The 18,450-nt window shown below is 41.3% G+C and overlaps 1 protein-coding gene across 5 annotated transcripts in view; it reads left to right on the top strand.

The window, feature by feature from the left end:
- Positions 1-18,450, top strand: part of RNPC3 (RNA binding region (RNP1, RRM) containing 3) — a 33,229-nt gene that overhangs the window by 7,600 nt on the left and 7,179 nt on the right. For 3 of the 5 annotated variants that reach the window (XM_090048833.1, XM_090048832.1, XM_090048836.1), the window contains exons 4-12: positions 1,055-1,138; positions 6,532-6,643; positions 9,862-9,930; positions 11,634-11,779; positions 13,922-14,047; positions 15,779-15,915; positions 16,848-17,009; positions 17,238-17,332; positions 17,847-17,905. In XM_090048833.1, the coding sequence (XP_089904959.1) occupies positions 1,055-1,138; positions 6,532-6,643; positions 9,862-9,930; positions 11,634-11,779; positions 13,922-14,047; positions 15,779-15,915; positions 16,848-17,009; positions 17,238-17,332; positions 17,847-17,905 (990 nt within the window). Of the gene's footprint in view, positions 1-1,054; positions 1,139-6,531; positions 6,644-9,861; positions 9,931-11,633; positions 11,780-13,921; positions 14,048-15,778; positions 15,916-16,847; positions 17,010-17,237; positions 17,333-17,846; positions 17,906-18,450 lie in introns of those variants that run through there. The other 2 variants (XM_090048835.1, XR_016442571.1) reach the window with 2 other exon arrangements.

The following is an 18,450-nucleotide window of genomic DNA, read 5'->3' as shown; positions in this document are numbered from 1 at the left end:
ATGAGGAGGTTCCTTGAGCTCTCCTCCACTGCATATCTACTTAAAGAGTCAGATTCCATCTTTCCTTTAGGGAGCTGTACATTGACACAGTTACTGTTCATAGAGCTTAGCACAGAGTCACTTCAAATACCGTTAAATTACCTTTAACAATTTGTATGGGATACTAAAATGTTTAATTTCCATATTCACTTAATTCCCAGACCAGGGTTTTTCTCCACTCAACAGAGGGGGAAAAATACCTTGTCTTAGAATCAAGCATGGAACTATTGTAGCTGGGAGCTGTGGAGAGTGGCAGCATCCCCAGCTGATTCGGGTGAAGGGGAAGCCCCAGAGTTGCTCCTGACCTGCCCTATGTTGCAGGGAGTAGCTGTACAGGGAACCTGACTTGGTCAGGGACAGTGGCATGCAAATTATTCCTTAAAGCACCTGCCTGTTGCCATTGGAGGAGATGGGATGGGGGATAGGGAGCTGGCACTGGAGTGAGGAACCTGTGTGTCACTGCCACTGTTCCCGCCCAAGTCAGGCTCCCCACACAGCTTCTTCCTGAAGCACAGGACAGGAGCCACTCTGAGGCATCCCCTGTACTCGGGTCACCTGGGAACAACCAGGTTGTTGGAGGCGTAGGCAGGTGCTAGGGGTTACAGCATGGAGATGGGCAGGTTGGTGGAGGGCAGTGAGTGTGGGTATGTTATCTTAGATTTAAAGTTGTCTTGAATGTGGATAAATATGGTACTCAGACTTCACAAGTAGGTAGTATTTTGCAAATTCTGCTTCTTTCTAGCACTGTTGATTTTAAATGCTATAGTTATTTTACCAAAGAAGAGCATGACTTGAATATGTCTTCCATTTAATACTTCATTTGCAAAAATAATAAATAGTGGCATGTGTACATTTGCTAGTTTTTCAAGAGCTCAGGGCAGATTCCATAGGTCTAAGTCACAGTAGAATAGATTTTATAATGTAGCAGGTGAAATATTTCATATGCAAGGCATTGTGTATTGTATATTTTATTGCATTCTGCCCACTTTTTAATTAATACTGCCTTATTTTTCAGTTTAGAAGAGCCAGTAAAAGAAGAAAAAGAAAGGAAAGAGCCAAGCTTTCCTATAATAGAGAATGGAATTGCTCCGAGCCATGGGTTAGTACTTACTCTTATTCTACTGAGCAGTTTTGTTCTTTGGAAACTGAAGTAACTGAATAAGGCTCCTGTTCTGCATATACCTATGGATAGTCTTAACTAAATATCTGAGTAAAGTTTAGTGTTTACAGATTGCCTTAATGTGAATATATAAAATGTTCTTTTTAGTACACCTACTCTCTGCGAATCTATTCGTAGCGTATGACAAATTAGACTGTAGTTTGTAAAAGCTCATGCCTCTAAACAGATTGGACTATAAAGTGCCACCCTGCCCTGATGCATGCACAGTTTATTTCCAAATCATTATGAATGAAAGTTCAAATTTGCCTATAGCCTTGTTAAATAGTTTTGGCATAGGAATTGCCATACTGAATCATAGCAAAACTCTTATGTAACCCAGTATTCTGTCTTAGAAAGGATACTGGCCATTCTCAAGATACTTACGAGGAAGATATGGAAATTCCTATGGTTGGCAGGTAGTAGAGTAAATCTATGCCCTGCTTTCAGTCTAATCTTATGGAAATTGATTTAAACCCTGCATGAGGTTTAACATCCCTCCAACAACCTTTTAGTTTCATTAATTATAACTGAATAATAAAGCTAAATCTTGAACATCAGAATTTCTGCGTTTTTCTTTTCCTAGTTACAAGACGGAGCAAGGTGGCACCTTAGGGTGCCCGTACACCTGCTCGGGGGAGGGGCGGGGGCGGGTTAAGTGTGTTTCAAACACAGCTGCTTTAATTAAAAAACCACAGTGTCATATATATGAAGTCCCTGTGCGTTTCAAAATGGCCATGGGATGCTTTAACTAAAACTCATTTGATGATGCCCCCTCCCTCCCCGCCCTCTGTGGCCATTTTTAAACCCTCAAGCGTTTATACACATGATGCTGTGGTAATGCTAGAGCATTCAAATTAGAATGCAGAGCCGACTCAGTCATGTATAGGCACCCTTAAAGACTAATACTTTAAAAATGGCATATACTTCCTCAGGCAACGGTCTACTTCCTTACATGCTGTAAGCCAATGAGCGGGCATTGTAAATTGTATTTAACTTACTTCTTTCTAAGGGTAGAGGGGGTAGAGGGAGAGCATACTGCTTAGAGAGGACAAGATGGGTTCAAGAGATTAAAAGAGAAAAATAAAGCATTTAACCCATTCAGGGACATCTGGATTATAAAAGCCAGTGCAAATAATGTGATACTGTGGTGATGCAGCCATTGTGAAGTTGGGTATTGGTGTGTTAAGATACAAGTATGTTGGATGGAGTATTCAAGAGTCAGTCTGATTGAGGAGTGGAAGTTTTTAAAGTTCTGGTAGGCTTTCTCTATTTTCATTCCTGTGTATCTATATGATGAAGCTGTCACTGATATGCATTTGGTCCCTGTAAAATGTTAAAATAATGGCGGGATTGTGTTCTGGGGAAATTTTGTCCCCTCCCCAAAATCTTGAGTCCTAGCATGCCAGATGCATATGGGCAGACTTGCAGTGTTTTAGATGGATCATAAAATTCTTCAGATCCAAATCACACAACTTCCGGGACCAAACTGGAACATGGGATCGACCCCAGCCTAATCCCATGGATCAGGTAAGGGGCAGCACTGTCTCAGACCCCAGGGTTGACCCTAGCCCAATCCCTGTGATTGGGTTGGGGGTAGCCTTGGGACCTAAGGGTGGGTTGGGCTGATGCCTGCAATCAGCTGATTATCAGCATAGTCCCTGGACAGTCCTGTATACAGTTCCAGACTTAGACAATGCAAACAATCAGCTTCTAGTCTTGTCCCCTACAGCCATAGAGGAAAGCCCATCAGTGTTCTCTCTCTAATAGTCCTTCAGGTACTTGAAGACTATTATCAGATCCCCTGAAGTCTTTTCTCCAGACTAAATAAATCTAGTTTTTCCAGCTTTACCTCATAAGTCATGCCTTCCTGGCCTTAATTAGTTTTGTTGCTCTGTGCTGGACTCTTTCCACCCTGTTTACATCTCTCTTGGAGTGTGGGGCCAAAAACTAGACACACTATTCTAGGTAGGTGAGGCCTTACCAATGCTGAGCAGAGTGACAGAATCCCTTCCCTTGATTTGTAAGTGACACTTAATACAACCCAGTATGCTATTGGCTTTTTTTTTTTTTTTTTTTTTTTTTTTTTTTTTTTTTGCAGCAAAATCACACTGTTGACTCATATTCAGCTTATGGTCTCTTGTAGCCCCCATGTCCTTCTCTGCAACCTAGCCAATCATTCCCCCCTCTGTATTTGTACATGCAGTTATTCCAGCCCAAGTAGAGGTACACAGATATATCAGTCCCATATTGGATTGACATCGGTATAAGAAAAATGGACAGTATTGGTAATTGGCTTTTTTAGGCTGATGTGGCTGATAAGGCCACTGATAAATGCCTTGTGCATGCGAGCAACAGAAGTCAGCATGCAGGTGGCCAGAAGTGCAGCCTGGCAGTGTGGAGAGCACCGAGGTTCAGCTGGCAAACCTGTTGCAGGAGAAGGGGCATTGGGGAGGGGTGCAAATCAAGGCCCCAGTAGTGAGGGAGGGAGGGAGCAGGGCTGGGGCAGGGTTGGGTACTGCACAGCCAGGTCAGGGTGTGGGACAGAGCTGAGTAGACCGTCACGGAGTGTGGGGAGGGGTTGGCAGCTCCTGCTGCTACATGCACCCTGGGAGGGCATGGGAAGTACGTACCCCCCAAATCTGCGCACAGGGTGGGGTTGGGCTGCAGCTGCGAGCTGGGGCTGGGGTGATGCTGACCTCTTTCTGGTGGAGGGGCTGGGCTGGGCTGGGCTGCACTCGGGGTGGGCAGCAGTGGCACTGGGAGGAGAGGCTGGGAAGGCTGCGGGAAATCTTGGGGTAGCTGCAGTCCCCCCTATAGTCTTCTCCCTCTTGGGGTGCCACCACTCATCCTGAGCGCAGTCTGGCCTAACCCTGCTGCCAGAAAGAGCTCGGTGCAACCCCAGCGCACAGTGACAGCCCCCTAATCAGTTTTGTTACTCTATGCTGGACTGTTTCCACACTGTCTACATCCTTGAAGTGTAGGGCCCAAAACTAGATATGGGAGCCCTGCCCTAGCGTCAATCCCTCCCTCACCGTGGGGTTCTCAGTCTGCCCCCACCCGTCCCCTCCCCACTTGCCCCTTTCCCTACAACAGACTTACCTTCCAGATGCCTCTCTTCATGCCGCCTGGATGCATATTGGATCAGTATTGACTGATACGTTTCATTAAAAATCAGCCATCAGTATCAGCCCACAAATTCTCTGTTGGTGCACCCCTAATCCCAAGTGCAGGATTTTGCACTTGTCCTTGTTAACTCCATCTAATTGCAGACCATTTCTCTAATTTGTCCATGTAATTCTGGATCCTAGACCTCCAGAGTATCTGCAGCTCCACCAACTTAGTGTAGTCTGCAGTTTTCCAAGTGTGTACTCAGTCTCATCCTCCACATCATTAATGAAGTCATTAAATGCTACTGGACAGAGGACAGACCCCTTGAGAATCTCATTTAATACTGCCTCCAAACTAGACATGTCACATGTTTAATTTAAGGGGCAATATAAATCAGGCACAAAGATGTTTTACATTGTGTTTGGAACAACTTTGTGCCTGGTTTCCCTAAATTGGCTGAATCTGTGGTATAATGCAATTTATGTTGCAAGTTAATCATGCCATAAGCCAAAGCTCATAAGTGTAGTAGGTGAATGAGAAGGCAGTTGTGGATGAAACAGATTCAAGGTCTATCATAAATACATGATCATGCTGCAGGACTAAACATGTGGCTCATAACATTGCTGTTCTTTTATAGGTATAGGGATCTGAAATAGTTGTGTGTGAGGGCAAACTGGGAGAGTGTGATGGAAGCAGAAGCAATGTTGTCATGGGTGATGATGTTCTTTGTTTTGTAATCCATCCACATTATGGATGTTTGTATATAGAAATATGATCTCTATTAGCTAAAATGGTGTTTGCTGGAAGCTTTTCAGTGGACCCTAGTTTCTTTAGGGAATCTGTTTTGTTTCAAATAGCTGGCAGCTCCAGTGGTGTATAGGAATAGGATAGGATCCACATAACCAGAAACTCCTTCAGTGATGTGCCAATGCCAGAGACAATAGGGCATCTTGTGTTGCCAGTTTTGTGGCTCTTGGGTAATAAATAAAAGATGTCTGGCCTGGGTTCCTGGCAGGTGGAATCATAAATGTTCTCCTGTGTTTGCACAAATATTGTCTTTAAGAGGTTGTGTTAGTTTCCCGTGATATTGTTCCATGGGATCCCTGGTCCAGAATTTGTAAAACTCCATGTTAGGAAGGTCTCTCAGCTTCCTGTATGTATGCTGTTTTGTACATGACTACAGTGGCACCCACCTTGTTAACTTGTTGTATGATAATATCAGGGTTGTTTTTAAGGCTGAGCATGGCTTTCCATTCTGAGGTTGTATTATGTGCAGGGCAAGGGTGGGGCAGTGGTCCTCAGATGAAGTCCAGGAGTGGATTTTCTGCCTGTGCTGTGTAGGAGTTAAGTCTGCCCTGGGTTGATCATTGTATGGCTCTGTCATAGAAATATTTTCTTGGTCTACAGCTGTGAAAAAAGCCTTGAGGTTTCCATACAGCTGTTCCTTATTGAGCTGGATAGTGGAGCAGAAGGAAGATCTGTGGAATGGTATAGACACCTTGGTGGGGATGAGAGTATTGCTGGATAAGTTAGTGGTGCTGCCACAGGTTTCATGGTTGTTGTTGGACTGTGTAATTTTGCAAAGTTTTGCTTCCTTCATCTTCTTTAAGGAATCTCAGCAGAGATTCTTCATTCTTATCCCATTTACCTGGGCTAGTTTTCACACTTATACCCTTCAGTGGGTTAACTGCTTTATTTATCCCCTTTAATCCCTTCAACTCAAATTCACTTCTCAGAAGTGACTCTTCCTTCTTTCTGTCTTTCTCTATCCTTTGTATTTACTTCAGTTTAGAAAATACCATTAGGGCCCCTTCTCTATTAGCCAAATCTGTTCATAACATCTGAAGAAGTTGACTGCTGCTTATGGTATCTTGTGCCTTTCTGAATAAATTAGTTCAGAAAGAGCAGGGGGGCTAGACTCGGTAATCTCATGAGGTCCCTTCCAGCCCTAAACTTCTGTGAATCTGTAGTCTTTAAGATGCAACCCTACCCTGTGTTCTGCCTGACTTGAGACACTGTTAACTACTCTATTTTCTTACCTGAAATTCCTTAATTTTATGTAGTGCTGCATTCCATTTGCCATAACCTAGCTATAATAAGGATGGATTTTAAGACTGGTAGGTCAGAAGTTCTTTAATTTTACTGATAAATGTCAAATTTTCTGTGTGATAATATAATTACTGGTTTATTGATGCTAAATGTTGGTATGTTTATTTTTGCCCCAGGCTCGCGTTTCCTATAAATTCTTGCCTCAAATACCTTTATCCACCACCTTCAAGTGCAATCCTAGCAAATATAGCACACGCTTTGGCAAGCGTGCCAAAATTTTATGTACAGGTGAGTGAAGAAGCGGGGAACCACCATTATTTTCTTTAGTGTGATTTAATGTATATATGAGGGATATAACTTCAGCATGGGTGAGGGTTGGGTATGGCACCAGCATATGGCTTGCATGCTGCAGAGAGAGACCCCTGTGAGATTCTCCACCCCCCACTATGTGTACTGCCCCCTTCCTTTCCTCCCTCCCCCCCTTTTCCCCCATTAGTGTTCCTTTAGATTTTAACTGGATTGAGAGTGAGCTGATGACCATTGAGACTGTTCTGGTCACAACTGGAAAACTTTATTAAGATACACAAAGATTTATTTGCATGAATAAAGACACTGCCTATATAGCCTTGGATTCAAGGGGAAAACATGTCCACTGGCCAGGCTTTTTTCTCTGTTCCCTTGGGGACTTTGGGTAGGTAGGTCCTTCTTTTCTCTTGAGTTTTGGAGAAGTCTGAAGTTTCTTTGTGTAACCAGAGTACATATCTAATACAGTTTTCCCATATTTGGTTATACTTTGGGGCTAAGCCACTTTACACCTAGCAGAGTTTTTCCCTACAGGTTTTCCTTTGATTTATGCAAATTATGTATATGCAAATTCACTCCTTTGCAATGACTCTTTTTATACCCAAAATGTGCTATATGCAAGGTAAATTCACTCTTATGCGATTGGCATGGGCACACCCCCGCCCCCCAGCAAGTAAGTCTGTGGTGGGAGGGGGAAGGGCCGTGGGGTCAGGGCCCCAGTCACCCCAGCCCCTGCTGCAGCTGCTTTGGGAGCAGCCAATGCCAGTGGCCTGCAGCCACTGAGCTGCACCGTGCCTCATACCCCCCGGGGCTCCACTTGTCCCCACTCACCCCAGTTCCTGGGCTGCACTGTGCTGTGGTGTAGGCAGGTAGTGTCGGCTGTTCCTGGGTCTGCTGCATTAGGAGCTGGGATGAGTGGGGACAAGCAGAGCCCTGGAGGGTACAGCCCAGCAGCTGAAGGCAGCTGGCGTAGGCTGCTCACTGGGCTGTTCCACATGCTCAGCGTGCACTCCCCAAGCACCAGGAAGAATCAGCCCAGTGCCACTGCCGGCCCCAGCCTGCAGCAGCAGCCTGGTGTCATCCCACATGCAGATCTGGGCAAGAGTGCCACCAGGAAGAGCCTAACACATCCCCCTAGCCCACAGCCCTCCTGAGAGGCACGGAACAGCAAGAGGTGTGCCCTGTCCCCTCCCCTGCACCTACTGACAATTCCTGTTGCAACTTATGCTGGTCGCTTCTGGGGCCACTGCAGCAGGGGCTAGGTGAAGTTGAAGACATGCTGTGCTGCATCCTGCACCACCCGGGGCTCCGCTTGCTGCTACTCCCCCAGCCCCTGCCTCAGTGACCCTGGGAGCAGCCAACACTAACTGCCTGCACCACAGCGTGGCACAGCCCAGGAGCTGGGGTGAGTGGGGACAGATGTAGCATGGTGCAGTCCTGGGAACAGCACCCCTCCCCTTGCCCTTTCCCGAGTCCCAGCCTCCCTCCCTCCTTCACCACCTTGGGAACCTGTCCCTATTTGTTACATTATAAAGGGGAAACCTGTGTAGCCTATGGTTGAATCTCCAAATCAGCCCCAAATCTGTCCAAATTGATTTGGAGGTTTCTGGTTCAATTTGGATTCAGGGATTGGGCAGCTGATCGAGCTAAATCTCCATATCAAATTGACTACCGAAGCTTTGCACAGCCCTACTTATTACTGTGTGTGTTTGACTTGCGTCATTGCTACAAAGATGAAGCCTAGGTCAAGATGTAACATGACAGTCTGTTACCTTTAGCCCATGTTGTGCAGACCTACATATGGGATCCCCCTACCACACAATCTTCACCAGCAGCATGTAGGCCCTCTTACTGTGCAGGCTGAATTGGCACCACATGATCCCTCCACCCCTGCCATGCAGGCTCCACAGGCATTGCATGAACCCCTGGGGTCTATCCAGCTGTGCAGCAGTGGGAGAGGCTGCTGCTAAGTCCCACGGGTTGCATATTAACCATTTGCAGATTATGTGCAGCCCCCATGCTGCCAGTTGGATAGCCCTTATGTTTACAATGGGCCTACAAATCAGCATTGCTGTAGCTTCTTCGTATATTTATGTTTTAATTTTCCAGTGCCACAGTGTTCCAAATATTTATTCTTTACTATGAAATAGTTAGGATAAACATAAAAATACTTGACTGACCAGAAATGAATTTAGTTTTAATGGCAATGAAAATTCCACTCCATATGACCTTTGTAATTGTTTGACTCTAATACTCAACAGTTTAAATTTGTTCTGAGCTAGTCTTCTGCTCTGGTTTGGTATAACCACTTTCAGATGTTACCTGCTTGCATTCATTGGCTAGCACACTTCATCTGTTTGTTTGGGTTTTTTTCTAACAGCAGCATATTGACTTCGGAAGATGAAGTTTATATAGGGTCAGGTTTTCACATGATGTAAATTAACACAGCTCTTACTTCAACAGACCTATGTTGATTAAAACCTGCCAAAACTTCTAGTGCGTAGGATTATGAATAATTTAATATTGGCAAAGATTGGTATCATAGAAAAGTAGGGCTGGAAGGTATCTCAGGAGATTGTCTGGTCCAGCTTCATGCTCAAGCAAGATCATCCCTATCAGTATCCTCCTGGGCTAACCTATTCTTAAAAACGTTGTGAACACCCCTCTCTCTCAACTACTGGGCAATGTGTCCAAAATGTAAAAACAAAAACCCAAAAAACAAACAAAAAACCCTAACTTGCCATGAACAAACCAAAACCAAATGAAGCAAACCCAAATTGCTTCAGTAATAACTTTTTATTACTGAAAGAGCTTGCAAGTGCACTTCTGCTTGGAAATAACCAAAGAAGAGCATCTTACTCAACAAACCTGCAGCATTTGTATATTTAGTAATGGTTGTTGTCTCAGTAAAACTGGCAGTAAACGTTCAAGACGCTCAATGCTATAAAATTAGGCAGAGCAGCTTGAAGGACCAACATCGAGGAACATCTTAGTTTGTTCCAATTCTAGTGGAATAGGGAGTGAAGATTACAGATAGTTTATACTGATACCATATTTATAGTTGACGAACATAACTGTTGTAAAAATGTATATGTTTTGAGTTGTGTCATTTATTATGTGGAATGCTAAAAACTTATTACAGAGAAATCATTGCACTAAGAAAGCTGTATCTGAAGAAAATATCTTAATTTTTATTATTTGAGGTGCTTCATCTTATGAATAAAATGAACCTACCCCCACCATTTGGACCAATTACAGCTCGACCTCCAATGGTAAATTTTTGTATGTTTACACCTCTTTCCTGGTATGTTAAATGAATGTGTCTGCCATGTCTTGTGAAATTCTGTTTTTGTTTCAGCTGCTGATTTTTTGCTAGTCATTGAAGGGCTTAGTTTGGTATCCAAGTTAAGTTGTATATGTCTGTTGTCTTTCAGAAATGAAATGAGGTTACCTTAACAGTATCAGAAATAAAACTGTTGACCATAACTTCAGAACATTAAGAGTAACAGAGATTATAGCAGTGGGGGCAATATCTTTAGTAATCAAAAGAAAAATTAAATGTAGTTAGAGTCCTTCCCCTGTTGGTTCACTGAGTAACTAAAACATGAGATGTTCTTTGACCTGCTCATACTTTGATCTGTGCATTCATCGAGAATATGAATGAAATTCAAACTACTGATGTGATTATATGGAGTTTCTGGGTTTTACTTGCTTTGCCGCAGGACTGGTTTTGGTGATGAAGACTGTTTCTTTGCTGCTGTGAATCAGATGAGAGGAGGACTGCCACAATCCAGGGCTTTCCAACTGGTGGCTTTTGAGAGCTTAACACCCAGCTCAGCTTGTGGGGTTCTGCCCAATAGCCACTCCTCCATTGCTTCTACTTCTGCTGCCAGGATATCTGAGTTGCCTTTTCCTAATTCAGTTTTTGCTCCCTGCCCTCTTCTGACATAGCCCACAAGTTAAGATAGGAAGGGATCTACTGTAATTCCTACTACCTAAGGGTAGGGCATAGGTCAGGGTTGGGCAAAATGCGGCCTGTGTTCTGGATGCAGCCTGCTAGGCCGTTCTATCCAGCCCACAGGGCCCATAAGACATTTAGAAAATGATTATTTATCTGCCCCTGACTGCCTGTCAGCCCTCAATGGCTTGCCAAAACTCAGTAGGTGGCCCTCCACCCAAAATAATTGCCCACCCCGGTATAGGTGCACTCAACTTGAATTGACATATCATATCTGTTCATGCTGACCATTTGGTGGATAGCTGATATACAGGGTCACGTTGCCCAGAGAACTCAGGTGGCGTATTCTGGGAATTATTACCCTGTGCTTGAGTTCTACAGAATTGAAAATTATGTGTGTTCTTGGATTAAAATTGGTAACAGTTGGAAATGCCTAGTCCTCTTTTCTGAGCAGCATCTACAAGACACTTCAGTGTCTTCATTTTATTTTGACTTTAGCACCATGTGATACTGTCCTCCTTTGGTTCATTCAAGTTGTTGTGTTCTTTACTGTGAAGTGCATCAAGATTCCCAACATCAGGTATGGGTTTATTTTCAAGGAAAACTGATTATCACACTATTCTAGTATAGATTTTGTCTTTGTAATTGATAAGTAATCCTCACCATACCTGTTGCAAGCTGTTACCCATTGTTTTAAGAAATAGAGAATTTGTGGCTTGTCCAAAACCAGAAGAAATTCAGAGTAAAGAACTAAAGTTTGAATTTTGGATCCTCTGGCTCCTTGCCATGTGTTTGTACCATATCCCTTTTTGCAAGGCCATAGCACTCTGAATGAAAAAGTAATCTCAGAGAAGCTGGTCATTTCCCCTTATTTTGTGAAATGCTTCAATTAGTGTTCTTTCCTCATTTCAGTTTGAGGAGAGTAGCATTTTGCTAGTATCTTAGAGTTTTGAGTGAGTTTTCTAAAGGTCAGTAACTAAAAGCTACAATATTTCTTTCTTTCCCTTTTCTGATTAGTATGAAGAATATTTGCCAGTGCCTGCGCCACCTCCCCCAATCCCACCACTGCCTCCCGAGGAACCTCCTTTGCCTGACGAGGAGGAAGATCAAGTAACTAGCGGTGAAGAATCAGAATATGAAAGTGATGAAGCGGAAAAAAAGAGGTTTGTAACTATAGTCAGTAAAAGACTTTTTCGTAAGCTTTTTTCCCTTAATATTCCAGTCCAGCAGAAATCAGTCTTTGCATCTCCTGGCCTCCAGAAGCATCACTTGTGAGTGCGGACACGCATAACAGTTAAACTATTCCAAAGTGTGACTGGTTGGGAACTGGTTCACAATTGTCGCAGGGTAGAGGGGTCCACGCATGTGCTATATTTTAGCATCCTAGGTAGAACAGGTACCTTATAGATGTTGAAGTGCTGTGGCTCTAGCAGGGATGGGAGTAAGCACCCAGCACAGGATGATTCTTAGGCTGCAGTTAGTGGGGAGAGTGCTTGTACCTACACTTTGGGTAGGTGACCTTTAACTAGGAGCATTTACAGGGTTTTTTTCTGCTTTTCTCCTAAACAAGTTCAGTAAAGTTCATAGCTTGCACTTGACCCACCTCTGACTTGAGATGCCTAGAAGCAGGGTGGGGTGGCATGAGGGGCCATGTCAGATAGGGAGTGAGGACACAGCTGGCTCTTAGAAAGATCGTTTTTATTGAACAAGCAGTGCAAGGGAATTCATTGATTAAAAAAAGTGGCAACAAAAAAGCAGGTTGGGGGAAAGGGTAGTAGAGTTCTGGCCATGGGTTAGAGTGTCCAGTTACAGCAGTAGTGGAGGTGAATGATGAAGTGTGGGATGCCTTGAGGATCAATCAGACCCATGTCATGGAATGATTGATGTCCACTTGAAACACTAAAGCAGCTCACAACAATACTTGATTTTTTAGATACACTTCTGCACCTTTCCTGGAAGCTTTGAAACCTGTTTAATAGATTTCTTCAGGTTTAAGTCTGACTTCAGGTTTAAGCTTCAGTAACACTGGCATAGGTGTTACATATGTCCCAACCTTGTGTGATCAGAAGCTCCTCATCTATTCTTCTGGTTTTGCCAGACAGTTTTAAAGAAGTTATGGTCTTAATATATTTTCCAAGGCAGAGAGCACTTTTAGGGTTCAGTCAGCATAAAGAAGAAAGTGCTTACATAGGCCAAACTGTCATTACTGGCTTTCTTATATTTGTATTCTACTGGCTTTCTTATATTTGTATTCTTCCAGTCCTTTCCAAAACTGATTCAGAAGAATCTTTGTTTATTGGCAAGATGTAGATAATCTAGTTTATGGTCTGAGACTTGAGATGCTAGATTTCCAACCACCCTAGCTCTGAGTAGTCATCCTCATGGATTTGTCAGTTGAATATGATGCATGTGTTCTCCTTTTGTCTTGGTGAAATTTGGTTTTGGATTTTAGATTACTGCTTAACTCTGTGATAATTATGAAAAGCTGAACTTTCTCTACCTGTTGCCCCGCAGTGAAGCCAGTATGTAGGGTTGTCTGACTTCTAATGCCAGAAATGGATTATGTATGATGTACCGCATACACATAGCTAAGCCTTAGTATAGTTTATAAAAACATTGGTTGCCTTCCATCTGTTGCCTCCAACCCCCAAAAAAGTTTAAATTACTTGAATGACCAAGTTTAGCACTTAAGTAACATTAAAATAGTTTCTAATTAGGTTTGTTTGAATAGTTTATTTTTTTTCAAGTCATAATTTATTAATGAGACTTTTATATTTCTATGATTACTATTACCAGATTAGTTTTAAACTGTTTTACAAAGTAGCATTATTAAATTAATATAAGTAATGTGCAAGAGACATTTAGTTAAAACTTCACATTTGTAGGATACAGAGGTGATTGATAGTGATTTTGAAAGTCACTTTTAATTGCTTTAATCTTGTTTAGCATTTGTACATTTTTAAAATTACTTCCCTAAAACAAGTGTTCATTTTTATTATATTTTGTAACTTAGGCATATTGATTTCCAGTCAAATTTAGTCTATACATTGGATTTTATGCTGTTTTTGTTTAATGAGGCTATTGTGTATTTATATACATTTAAGCAGTTTAAAAGTTTATTGTACAGTTATTCAGTTTCTTAATTTTATTTTTATTCAGTAGTAGGACTTTTTTTTAAATATGGGTTTTGTCACGCTGCGTTTGGATGGAAATTAGTATTTTAAATGTGCACAAACTACCTTAATAATACATAATTAAGATGAAATTTAATTATTTTGGATGTTTTTATTACGTTAAAAATTTAGAATAACAAAATTAATGGAACTAGCAACACTTCAACCTAAAAGACCAATAACCACAAAGAGGCGTGGTGTGAGAAAAAAGCGAAAAATTAAAGACTTACTGAATTTCCCCCCACCGGCTTCCCACAGGTTTGTATGATATGATCATTTTTTTAATGCTTTTCTTGTGCTGAGTAAAAGGAGTGACTATAAGACATTCCCCATGTTAGTAGTGTAACTAAGGGTGGGTAGTCAGGTCATTCAGTATAGGCAGGGTGCTAGAATGGAAGCAGGGAGACTTGAAGCTCTTGCTCTGCAGTATCAGGAGTTCCTTTGTCAGCCACAATGGGAGACATGGCTGTTGCAAGTGGCGGTGTCCTGCCCTTGTTCTTCATGCCTGGAGCCTTGACCCCTGGCATCCATTCCAGTGCTGCAAGGCAGAAACCGACCAGTTACACCTCTGCTCTTTGACTATTCAACAGTAATTCTTACACCTTAAAACATCTAATGTGCAGAGTCCTGCTTCAGGGTAATGGCCTGAAATAGGTCCTGCTGATTTAAACAAGTGTCTGAACAGATGACATTTGCATCTTACTTTAAGAGCTGCTAGACTTGAAGCTGGTCTGATATCAAGTTAGTGTCATAGTTATAATTCCTGTACTGGGAAAGTTGCTATAGTCAAATCCCTATTTCTCCTTTATTTCTGCCAACTGATTAAAGTGCCCTAGTCTGAAATAAACTTTTACAAAACTCCAGATCATTCACAGATCCATATCACAGCCAAAGTTGAAGTGTGAGCCTGAATTTGAGAGTTGGGCCATTTCTAGTAGCTGTAGATACACAGAACAATCGCCTTTTGTTTAAATGCCTTGACTTCTCCGATTTTATACATATTTCATTATGATTTACTGTTAAATATGTTTGCTTTGCAAAAGCAATGTATATTTCTCCCTGCACACTTAGAAAAAAAATACGAGATAACCTCATAAATCCGGATATCAAAAATCTGGCATTATCAAAAATCTGCCACCCCCCTCCCCCCCCATTGCTTCGGGACCGGTGGCCACTATGCTCTGCCCTCTCGGATGTGGAGGGGGGAAGCTTGCATGTAGCAGCAGCCGCTGCCATTCATCACCCTGCACTGCCGCCTCCATGTGTGACCATTGCTCTGGGACTAAATGCTGTGCCAGTTTAAAAAATCTGGCATTTTCAAATTTCCGGCATGTGCTCGGTCCTGAGCACATCGGATGTATGAGGTTAATACTGTTTATACTTAGCCTATGAACTTCACTTCATAAATCTCTTGGATACAAAAAAAAAAATTGTGGACTAAATATAGACATGGGATTTATGGCACCTGCCTGCAATCCGATAATCCCAGGTAATGTCTCTTCATTTGACCAGCTACACTTTATTACCGGTCAGCATCCCCCTCTTTTGTGTGTTGTGTCCCTCCACCTCGTCACCTACCTGTCTCACTCATTAACTCCTATCCTCCTGATCTTCCCTGCCACATTTGCGTGTTTGCAGACCTTCATTTTGCATATTGGCTTAAGCTTGTATTTAACTTTAGAGAGTACACAAACACCAGCATACTCTCCATATGCCTGAAGAAAAGATACTTGTGCCCAAAAGCTTGTAAAGAACAGTTTTTCCATCTATTCAGTTGGTCTAATAAAAGATAGCACATTTACCAAAAGAACCTGGTTTGCCTATGTCCTTAGACCAACACAGCTACAACCAACACCCCCAAAACTTGGTATATTAAGAAACTAAATTAGAATTAAGACTCTTATACTACTGCATTATATATTCTTTAACCCATTACTTTGGAATAACAGTTTAGTTTTTAAATGATTAACATGTTATTATTTTAAACAGTAATTTGCACCCTGCACTATCACCTTCAGATGTGTTTGAACAACCCCAACCTGTAGGCCATAAAAAAATAGAGTTTCATATTACTGCAGACATCCCAACTGTTCTTCAGAAAAGCTTGGAGAGAGAACAAAGCAATGGTAAGAAAGCTAACCCTTTAAATTCTTCTGTTATGCAGTTTGAAACATTTTAGCACTTGAACAACAATCAAGTTCAATATTGTTTTACATTGTGTCAAATGACAATTAGTGATTTACATTTTGCTTAATAAAGTGTGAATTTCCTTTAAGGATTTCACAGGTTCATCGATATCAAATAAATTTAAAATGCCACTTGCAGATCTTCCCTCCCCCCAAGGATTTAGTGTTAGAATGCTGGATTGGCAACATTTTAAAATTCTAGGATGCTTAGCACTAGAAAACATTATGTCTGTGTTTACTGAAAGTGGATTATGGGCTTGCTTTCTTTTTTTTTTAATCTTACAGCATTTAAGTCAAGTGGGGAATAACAACATTTGAGGGTATTTTTAGTGTGTGATTATACTACTTTTTTTAGACTGGACAAAAACAGCCTTTTTGTGGTTTCTACTCCTCATATGGAATGCCCCCTAGATGTGCTTCACTAATATACGCCATTACTTTTTATAGTGCTGCAGCAGGAACATTTCTTATGGCATTGTCCTTAACTCTATATTTCCCAATATTTTAGTTTTTATGAAGTTCCTTTAGATATCTTTACAGAACAAAGCAAAAAACTTTACAAACACAATAATGCCAGTGGTGGCCAGAGAGAGAATGGTGTCTGTACCTGGCTCCGTGTGTGCCTTTGCTGTTTTCTGGAAAGTATTATCTCTAACAAAGTAAATCTTGGAGCATTACATGGAACAGATGTCTTCTGTCAAGTAGGGATTTAGGGCAGACTGTTTTTCAAGGATATGCAAAAAATGTATACTGATTACATGTGTACTAAATGTCTGCTATATTCAGACCCTCTCCATAAAAAGTGTGTTCCTTCTCATTTCAACATGTATATGTTTACAAACTATTTATATAATATTGTATTCAATGTTTAGATCTTGTAACCACAGAAGAAATCAGCAATGCAGGGTTTGGCAAGATCTTCCCAGCTCCTAGCTCAGATGATAAAATGGCAACCGAAGATGATGATGAAGAAGATATGCCATCAGAATTTATTTCTAGAAGGGAACTAGAAAAAAGCAGGCTTTCTAGAGAAGGTATCCTGAGATTAAATAATCTTTTAATGAATAGCAAATTGTGTTACATAAATCAATTATTTAAACATGTATTTTTTTTGTTTTGTTTTAAAGTGTGGGGTACATTTCAGTACTATTATACTTAGAAGCATCCTTAAATTATATTTTTGTTGCACTGTACAAAAATATCAATGTATCAAGCATGAAGATTGTTGATTTTTTTTTTTTTATCTTCTTGCCTCATTCAAGAAATGGAAAGACTTTCTGTTTTCAAAAATTATGAACCAGGTGATCCAAATTGCAGGATTTATGTGAAGAATTTAGCTAGACAAGTTCAAGAAAAGGTAAGTAAAAATTTATCAAGGGTATGTATGGAAATTACGTTTAAATGCAGCTGCCTAATCATGCCTAATAAGGGAAGTTAAATTTGGCAAAAAATTACAGGCCTGATCAGAATTAATTCTGAGGAGGTGAACTAAGATCAGAAATGGGTTAGCCCGATCTAGTGAATGTCTATGCGTTCAGAGCACAGCCTTGGGGCTAGGAAAGCCCATCCTTTTGCCCAGCCCTGAGACTGGCTATTCCTACCTCCTGCCCCTGACTGGGCTATTTTTAGCTCCCAGCCTCTGGACAGAGTTCCCTGTGGACCTGCTAGCCCCTCCGATCCCACCCAACTCCACCTCCCACCCTGAGTTACTTACTCTAGCTTCTCTGCTGCTTCTGATCTGCATTCACATGGCTTAGTGAGCTGCTTAAATGTAGATAAGGTATAGGTAACAAGTGTATGCGCCCCAAGATGTTACATTGGTTTTATCTTGTTCGCTATCTTTACTTATCTAAGCATATTTTGAATTCCAGGACCTCAAGTTTATTTTTGGAAGATACATTGATTTTCAGTCAGAAACTGAACGAAATATGTAAGTTTTTTTGTTGCTTAATAAATTTAAGTTGCATCCCAAATTTTACAGCTACAGTTGAAGATAGTTATATTTACTCTTTTTTTTTTCTGCTTCTAGTTTTTGTAAGAGAAAATCAGGCTCATTAGAAAATATATTCTTGCTTTGAGTAGGAGAGTGTTTTGTAAAAATGTAATAGATGATGAAAACACTTTCATAATCATACTTCAATACAAAAAGCTTAAATCTATCTCATATTGAGCTGCAATTCCTATTACCGTAAACATTGTGTTTTCTTCGATAGGTAAACTTTCATTTATGCATAGCACAAATATTGAGTAATCCATTGATTATAAAGCCTTATAGAACCATTATCATCTATTAACCTTTTGATTAAACACTATGGACACATGCCTGCCAGCTACAAATGGAATGACTCTGTTGCTAAGACTCTAATACTGTGCTTTAGGTTACTGTCACTAATGTCAGGATAAATCGGCCAAAACGTGGAATTGTAGTGACTGTGAAATCATAGATGGTGCTAGACATTTCTTAAGTGAGTTGTT

The sequence above is a fragment of the Crocodylus siamensis genome, chromosome 5, assembly GCF_052110815.1.
Source record: "Crocodylus siamensis isolate JL-2025a chromosome 5, ASM5211081v1, whole genome shotgun sequence".
In the NCBI taxonomy this organism is placed as follows: Eukaryota; Metazoa; Chordata; order Crocodylia; family Crocodylidae; genus Crocodylus; species Crocodylus siamensis.
The sequence above is the reverse complement of the archived record's forward strand: the minus strand, read 5'-3'. Positions and strand labels throughout refer to the sequence as shown.